At 47.9% G+C, this 8,914-nt stretch overlaps 1 protein-coding gene across 1 annotated transcript; it reads left to right on the top strand.

The window, feature by feature from the left end:
• Nucleotides 1-1,232: 1,232 nt before the first annotated feature.
• Nucleotides 1,233-8,702, top strand: ahsg1 (alpha-2-HS-glycoprotein 1). Its single transcript, XM_071346691.1, has 7 exons — nucleotides 1,233-1,544; nucleotides 5,221-5,334; nucleotides 6,168-6,252; nucleotides 6,409-6,575; nucleotides 7,086-7,202; nucleotides 7,797-7,871; nucleotides 7,976-8,702. The coding sequence occupies exons 1-7, from the start codon at nucleotides 1,335-1,337 to the stop codon at nucleotides 8,432-8,434; spliced, it is 1,227 nt and encodes a 408-aa protein (XP_071202792.1). The 5' UTR covers nucleotides 1,233-1,334; the 3' UTR covers nucleotides 8,435-8,702.
• Nucleotides 8,703-8,914: the final 212 nt, after the last annotated feature.

Consider the following 8,914-nt stretch of genomic DNA (forward strand, 5'->3'; position numbering starts at 1 on the left):
TAACAAAGAGCCCTATAGAAGACAATCAGAAAAGCTTCTGTCTCTTTTATCTAGAGAATGCGAATCAGATGAGGATATCTAGTCTCTGAGAAGGAGAAGAAAAGCCAGCAGGAGAAGCGTAAAGAAGGTTTGAAGTCCTGCAGCTCTGAACCTCACCACACAAACCGTATACGTGGGAGGAAAAATGTCTCGATATTCAAAAGGAAAATGTACACACGCACACGCACACGCACCCGCACCCGCACCCGCACACGCACCCGCACACGCACACGCACCCGCACACCCGCACGCACGCACGCACGCACGCACGCACGCCCACCCACCCACCCACACACACACACACACACACACACACACACACACACACACACACACACACACACACACACACACACACACACACACACACACACACACACACACACACACACACACACACACACACACACACACACACACACACACACACACACACACACACACACACACACACACACACACACACACACACACACACACACACAAGCATTTCACTACACCCGCAATAGCATCTGCTAAATATGTGTATGTGACCAACACACACACACACAGATCCCCCCCCCCCCCCGCAAACCAGAGGGGCACATTTTGACATTCTCTGTTGTACTTTATTGATTCCTGTCAGTGACAGGGCGTTCAAAGATCAAAGATCAAAGCACATCTCAGCAAACTGGACGGGTAGCAGAAGAGATTAGTTTATCTCTGTGGTGATTGGAGGGTTGAAATGGTCCAATGATTTCAGACGCCCCACATGTCGCTTTCTCTCAAGTTAATAATTCATGTGTCCTGGATGAACTCTCTCGGGCTAATCACATCAGTCAGAGACACAAATATACTGTATGTATTGTATAGCATTCATTCTTACTGTAGGATAGATGGCTCACCCTGTATTCGGTCACTACAAAGCTCACACAACAAACCAAAAAAGCCCAGAGTACAAAGTTCACATTGTTGACATTGAATTTTCTAATATATAAAAATCTGTAAACCCTTAAAAAACATATTAGAAGTTTGACGAAAAATGACTAAAGTAACACATATTGACAAAATTAAATATGTGACAAAACGTATTCCCAGGATTTTGAGTGATCAATTTCGCAACACTGTCAATGACACAAACTTGCCCAGAAACCTTTTGTCCTCTGTTTACTTTGCATTGACTTTGGCAGCATGCAGAAAGCAGTCTGAGCCTATACTCGTGTTATCTCCCTCCTGTTACGGTTAACCATACAGACCGTAGTTTGTATAAATAAGTGCCTCAGGCTGCCGTGCCCCTTTATTCAACGTGCGCTACTATGAGGGGACTGGTTATTCTATCCGTCCTGACAGTGTGTGCACTGAACTGTGCCACTGTGCCAACGCGGGACACCAGTGGACGCCACTGGAGCTGCGATGAGAACGAAAAAGAGCCAGGCGCGAGGTTGGCCATGCTCAGCATCAACAATAAACATTTCCATGGATACAAGTTCCAGCTCAGTAACATAACCTCCAGCACAGTGGAGAAGGTGGGTGCAGGAGGAAGAGGGGGGGTGGGGGGTCTGTAAAGGGGTGTAGGGGTCAGGGGTTGGTGGGGGGGGGTCTGTAAAGGGGTGTAGGGGTCAGGGGTTGGTGGGGGGGGTCTGTAAAGGGGTGTAGGGGTCAGGGGTTGAAAGGGGGGTGGGCTGTAAAGGGTTGTAGGGGTCAGGGGTTGATGGGGGGGCTTACATGGTGTTTGTTGGGATTGTGGTATCTTTAGACTGGACTGCATCTCAGTACTCTCAGGGGATTTCCTTTATTAGTGGCCACTCCTTTTTCTGCACTGTGTATCAGACACTGTGTATCAGACAATGTATATCAGACACTGTGTATCAGACACTGTGTATCAGACACTATGTATCAGACAATGTGTATCAGACACTGTGTTTTTAGACACTGTGTATCAGACACTGTGTATCAGACACTGTGTATCAGACACTGTGTTTCAGACACTGTGTATCAGACACTGTGTATCAGACACTGTGTATCAGACAATGTATATCAGACACTGTGTATCAGACACTGTGTATCAGACACTATGTATCAGACAATGTGTATCAGACACTGTGTTTTTAGACACTGTGTATCAGACACTGTGTATCAGACACTGTGTTTCAGACACTGTGTATCAGACACTGTGTTTCAGACACTGTGTATCAGACACTGTGTATCAGACACTGTGTATCAGACACTGTGTTTTTAGACACTGTGTTTCAGACACTGTGTATCAGACACTGTGTATCAGACACTGTGTATCAGACACTGTGTATCAGACACTGTATATCAGACACTGTGTATCAGACACTGTGTATCAGACACTGTGTATCAGACACTGTGTTTCAGACACTGTGTATCACACACTGTGTATCAGACACTGTGTATCAGACACTGTGTATCAGACACTGTGTATCAGACACTGTGTTTCAGACACTGTGTATCAGACACTGTGTATCAGACACTGTGTATCAGACACTGTGTTTCAGACACTGTGTATCAGACACTGTGTATCAGACACTGTGTATCAGACACTGTGTATCAGACACTGTGTATCAGACACACTTCAGACCACTGGGACGCCGTCATTGGTATGGGGGCATTTTGGAAAGAGAGAAAGATAGAGAACTACTGTACGAGGCCTATCTTATTTCTCTTCTCTCAGAACTTGTTGATCTTGATGAAAGTGTGTGAAGAGATGACGAATGAGCTCTTTTTGTCACTCATTTCAAGTTCCAAAAGTTTTAAGATGAAAAGACCTCTCTCTCTCTCTACTTTCTTCTGTAATTCTTAATTCAGTGTTTTCTCTCCTTCCTGGATATATGGTAACAAGAGTAAGGGAGGAAACAGTATAGTCAACGTATTTTCACTGTGTCACTCGCTCTCTCCATCTCTCCTCTACCCTCTCTTCATCTCTACTCTACCTTCACTCCTCTATCCATCTCTACTCTATTCTCTCTTCATCACTCCTCTCCATCTCTCCTCTACCCTCTCTCCATCTCTCCATCTCTCCTCTATTCTCTTCATCTCTCCTCTACCCTCTCTCCATCTCTCCTCTACTCTCTCTCCATCTCTCCATCTCTCCATCTCTCCTCTATTCTCTCCATCTCTCCTCTACCATCTCTTCATCTCTCCTCTATTCTCTCCATCTCTCCTCTACCCTCTCTCCATCTCTCCTCTACCCTCTCTTCATCTCTCCTCTCTCCTCTCTCCATCTCTCCTCTACCCTCTCTCCATCTCTCCTCTACCCTCTCTTCATCTCTCCTCTACCCTCTCTCCATCTCTCCTCTCTTCATCTCTCCTCTACCCTCTCTTCATCTCTCCTCTACTCTCTCTCCATCTCTCCTCTCTCCTCTCTCCATCTCTCCTCTACCCTCTCCCCATCTCTCCTCTACCCTCTCTCCATCTCTCCTCTCTCCATCTCTCCTCTACCCTCTCTTCATCTCTCCTCTACCCTCTCTCCATCTCTCCTCTCTCCTCTCTCCATCTCTCCTCTACCCTCTCTTAATCTCTCCTCTACCCTCTCTCCATCTCTCATCTACCCTCTCTTCATCTCTCCTCTACCCTCTCTCCATCTCTCCTCTACCCTCTCTCCATCTCTCCTCTAACCTCTCTCCATCTCTCCTCTACCCTCTCTCCATCTATCCTCTACCCTCTCTCCATCTCTCCTCTACCCTCTCTTCATCTCTCCTCTCTCCTCTCTTCATCTCTCCTCTACCCTCTCTCCATCTCTCCTCTCTCATCTCTCCTCTACCCTCTCTCCATCTCTCCATCTCTCCTCTACCCTCTCTCCATCTCTCCTCTACTCTCTCTCCATCTCTCCTATACCTTCTCTCCATCTCTCCTCTCTCCATCTCTCCTCTATTCTCTCTCCATCTCTCCTCTATCCATCTCTCCTCTATCCATCTATCCTCTACCCTCTATCCATCTACCCTCTATCCATCTCTCTATCCATATCTCCTCTATTCTCTCTCCATCTCTCCATCTCTCCTCTACCCTCTATCCATCTCTCCTCTACCCTCTCTCCATCTCGCCTCTATCCGTCTCCCCTCTATTCTCTCTCCATCTCTCCATCTCTCCTCTACCTTCTCTCCATCTCTCCTCTACCCTCTCGCCATCTCTCCTCTACCCTCTATCCATCTCTCCTCTATCCATCTCCCCTCTACCCTCTCTCCATCTCCCCTCTACCCTCTCTCCATCTCTCCTCTACCCTCTCTCCATCTCTCCTCTATTCTCTCTTCATCTCTCCTCTACCCTCTCTCCATCTCCTCTCTCTCCATCTCTCCTCTATCCATCTCTCCATCTCTCCATCTCTCCTCTACCCTCTCTCCATCTCTCCATCTCTACATCTCTCCTCTAACCTATCTCCATCTCTACTCTACCCTCTCTCCATCTCTCCATCTCTCTTCTACCCTCTCTCCATCTCTCCATATCTCCATCTCTCCTCTCCTCTCTCCATCTCTCCATCTCTCCTCTACTTTCTCGCCATCTCCCCTCTACCCTCTCTCCATCTCTCCTCTACCCTCTCTCCATCTCTCCTCTAACCTCTCTCCATCTCTCCTCTACCCTCTCTCCATCTATCCTCTACCCTCTCTCCATCTCTCCTATACCTTCTCTCCATCTCTCCTCTATTCTCTCTCCATCTCTCCTCTACCCTCTCTCCATCTCTCCTCTCCCCTCTCCATCTCTCCTCTCTCCATCTCTACTCTCTCCTCTCTCCATTTCTACTCTCTCCATCTCTCCATCTCTCCTCTACTCTCTCTCCATCTCTCCTCTCCTCTCTCCATCTCTACTCTCTCCTCTCTCCATCTCTCCTCTCCTCTACTCTCTTTCCATCTCTCCTCTCCTCTCTCCATCTCTCCTCTCCTCTTCCATCTCTCCATCTCTCCTCTCCTCTCCTCTCTCCATCTCTCCTCTCCTCTCTCCATCTCTCCATCTCTCCTCTCCTCTCTCCATCTCTCCATCTCTCCTCTCTCCTCTCTCCTCTCTCCTCTCTCCTTCTCTCCTCTCCTCTCTCCATCTCTCCTCTCCTCTCTCCATCTCTCCATCTCTCCTCTCTCCATCTCTCCTCTCTCCATCTCTCCATCTCTCCTCTCTCCTCTCTCCTCTCTCCTCTCTCCTCTCTCCTCTCTCCTCTCTCCTCTCTCCCCTCTCCTCTCCTCTCTATTCCAGGGTCTAGAATCTGACTGTAAATTGCACCTGGACCTGGACCTCAAGGAAACAACCTGTCACATCATCAACCCAAAATCTTTTGAAGAGTGTGACATCCGTCAACATCATGAAACGGTAAGCCACTACACAAGAATGGCCAACCGAACGTTTAATAATATTAGTGATACATACCAGTCCTGTAGAGAGAGACACCTGTAGTGATACATACCAGTCCTGTAGAGAGAGACACCTGTAGTGATACATACCAGTCCTGTAGAGAGAGACACCTGTAGTGATACATACCAGTCCTGTAGAGAGAGACACCTGTAGTGATACATACCAGTCCTGTAGAGAGAGACACCTGTAGTGATACATACCAGTCCTGTAGAGAGAGACACCTGTAGTGATACATACCAGTCCTGTAGAGAGAGACACCTGTAGTGATACATACCAGTCCTGTAGAGAGAGACACCTGTAGTGATACATACCAGTCCTGTAGAGAGAGACACCTGTAGTGATACATACCAGTCCTGTAGAGAGAGACACCTGTAGTGATACATACCAGTCCTGTAGAGAGAGACACCTGTAGTGATACATACCAGTCCTGTAGAGAGAGACACCTGTAGTGATACATACCAGTCCTGTAGAGAGAGACACCTGTAGTGATACATACCAGTCCTGTAGAGAGAGACACCTGTAGTGATACATACCAGTCCTGTAGAGAGAGACACCTGTAGTGATACATACCAGTCCTGTAGAGAGAGACACCTGTAGTGATACATACCAGTCCTGTAGAGAGAGACACCTGTAGTGATACATACCAGTCCTGTAGAGAGAGACACCTGTAGTGATACATACCAGTCCTGTAGAGAGAGACACCTGTAGTGATACATACCAGTCCTGTAGAGAGAGACACCTGTACAAACGGATGACTAAGCAGAAATGTATGTTGTGTCTCCCTCATGCAGCAAGTGAATGCCCACTGCAATGTGACCCTGAGCATCACAGAAGGCATTGCAGAGGTCTCTAAACACTCCTGCAACACTGAACCAGGTATGTAACGTTACCCTAGTCTACTGCAGCGCACGCCACCAAAAAACACAGTACATGTCTCCTTTTTTTATACGCAGTACAGTAAGTGAGTAAGTCTACCTCCAAAAATGGTTGTGTGCATTTTTTTTTAATCAAGTTTAATTTGATTTGATGAAGTTTCTGCTGAGAAGGTGATCAGAATGTGTCCGGACTGCCCCGTTCTGCTGCCCCTGCATAGCCCCGAGGGCCTAGAGAGTGTGAAGGCAGGCCTCAGGCAGTTCAACATGGACCACAACTACACCTCCTACTTCAAACTGATGGAAGTGGGGAGGATAATATCTGGGGTATGGTGATGTATTAGGATTATCTCCCTGTACTTCTCTTGGTACACAATCCAAAACCCGTTTGGGTCCTATCTAGTCAAAACCGGTCACTGTTTCAGGGATAAGTCTGACATGACGTAACACACTGCTTAGAGTGTTCAAGGAATCCTACCACTGCCAACAGTGTAACATGCTATTTGGAGTGTTTGTTTGGGAAATTAAGTAGGTCTCCCCTGTCTGTCTAAACCTGTACAGATGTAGGATCCTAATTTGAGCCAGTTTGCTACAGCAGGAAAATAATCCTGCAGCAACAGAAAATGTTAATTATTATGTGGATTATAATGAACGGACATATTTGTAGGAAAATTAAGCCTGAAATTTCAAAGTGGAAATTACAAACTTCAAATGCCTTTTTAAACCTCAAATACACTATCAGTTTTACATTTCCTGCATTGCAGGACAGTTCTCCTGCAATAAAGTGATCAAATGAAGATCCTACATCTGTAGGTCATGTCTCTCTCCCTTTCCTAGTACATGATGATGACTGGAATGTACTACAACGCTGAGTTGGCCATCGTGGAGACTGAGTGTAATGCCAAGAGCAGGATAGATACACAGGCTTGCAAGCCACTGTGCCCCGATGAAGCTGTAAGGCAACTAGCTACGCTCCTCCTCCTCATTCTCACTCCTCACGTATTACCATCATCATACTCTGGTCTCCTGTCTCCGGTCTCGGGTCTCTGGTCTCTGTCTCTGACTCTGGTCTCCTGTCTCCGGTCTCGGGTCTCTGTCTCTGACTTTGGTCTCATGTCTCTGGTCTCGGGTCTCTGTCTCTGACTTTGGTCTCTGTCTCCGGTCTCGGGTCTCTGTCTCTGACTTTGGTCTCTGGTCTCTGGTCTCTGGTCTCTGGTCTCTGGTCTCTGGTCTCTGGTCTCTGGTCTCTGTCTCTGACTCTGGTCTCCTGTCTCCGGTCTCTGGTCTCTGTCTCTGACTCTGGTCTCCTGTCTCCGGTCTCGGGTCTCTGTCTCTGACTTTGGTCTCATGTCTCGGGTCTCGGGTCTCTGTCTCTGACTTTGGTCTCTGTCTCCGGTCTCGGGTCTCTGTCTCTGACTTTGGTCTCTGTCCTCTGTCTCCGGTCTCGGGTCTCGGGTCTCGGGTCTCTGGTCTCTGTCTCTGACTTTGGTCACGGGTCTCGGGTCCCGGTCTCTGACTTTGGTCTCTGTCTGCTGTCTCTCTCTCTAGCGCCATGGGCTCTGTAAATCCACACTGCTGGGGAATGGCCAGGTGGATGTCAACTGTGAGATCTACGAAGCTCTTGTAAGCCACTTTTAACACTCACATAAATACATCCCGAAAACATATAATTACAAAATATGGTGCCAGCCCTCCTCTAATGGTTCCTTTTGTTGTTTCCATGGCAGAACGCCAGTTCTCCCCGTACCCCTGGAAGGGGGTGTGGACACCCACCACACCGCTCCGGACACCACACCCATCCTGGCATCAAACATCACCTCCCTCCCTGGGTACACAAGCCAGGCAAACCAGGCCCACTACCAGGCCCACCTCCAGGCGACGAAGGTCCACCCCCTGGTCCCCATAGCCCACCCCCTGGTCCCCATAACCCACCCCCTGGTCCCCATAATCCACCCCCTGGTCCCCATAACCCACCCCCTGGTCCCCATGGAGAGTTCCCCTTCCCCCACTGTCACGGCTTTGTGAAAATCCCCCCCTCTATCCACCCTCTTTGCCCCTTCCCACCCCCTTATCACCCCCACCCACACCCTCGCCCCCATGGCCATGGGCCACCCCCAGGGCACTCTCTACCACCACACCCTACACACGTTCTGGGCAAGGGTCCACCCCCACATGTCAAGGCATAATCTCAGTATTCCGATAGCATTTCAAAATGGTGGATGTCTGAAGTCATGTTGACGTACACATATTCAGAAGTAGTTTTGCCATCATGGTTGGAATAATGGCAATAAGAAGAACAGTAACTGTGTAAATGAAATGATCTGTTGTCTTTTCTGACTTCTACTGCAGTCATGGCATTTCATCTACGGGTTCTCTCTGTTAAAATCAGCTTGATTCTGAGCCATTCTTGGATAAAAAAATGTTTTTTTTTTACGAATAAACTACTTAATGATACTAATGTACTGTACTTGATGATATTAATGTACTGAGATATTCATGACTAACTAGAGGACAGGCACACATACACGCACACACGCACACACACGCACACACGCACACACGCACACACACACACACACACACACACACACACACACACACACACACACACACACACACACACACACACACACACACTAATAAGCTGTTATACCAAGTCCATTAAG

The sequence above is a fragment of the Salvelinus alpinus genome, chromosome 16 (genome assembly GCF_045679555.1).
Source record: "Salvelinus alpinus chromosome 16, SLU_Salpinus.1, whole genome shotgun sequence".
NCBI classification, from domain to species: Eukaryota; Metazoa; Chordata; class Actinopteri; order Salmoniformes; family Salmonidae; genus Salvelinus; species Salvelinus alpinus.

Bases quoted from the DNA above. Each gene is read 5' to 3' on its own strand.
- ahsg1 (XM_071346691.1), top strand. From the start codon at position 1,335: ATGAGGGGACTGGTTATTCTATCCGTCCTGACAGTGTGTGCACTGAAC. The intron at 1,545-5,220 runs GTGGGTGCAGGA...TCTCTATTCCAG, and splicing joins CCTCCAGCACAGTGGAGAAG to GGTCTAGAATCTGACTGTAA. The intron at 7,203-7,796 runs GTAAGGCAACTA...CTCTCTCTCTAG, and splicing joins CACTGTGCCCCGATGAAGCT to CGCCATGGGCTCTGTAAATC.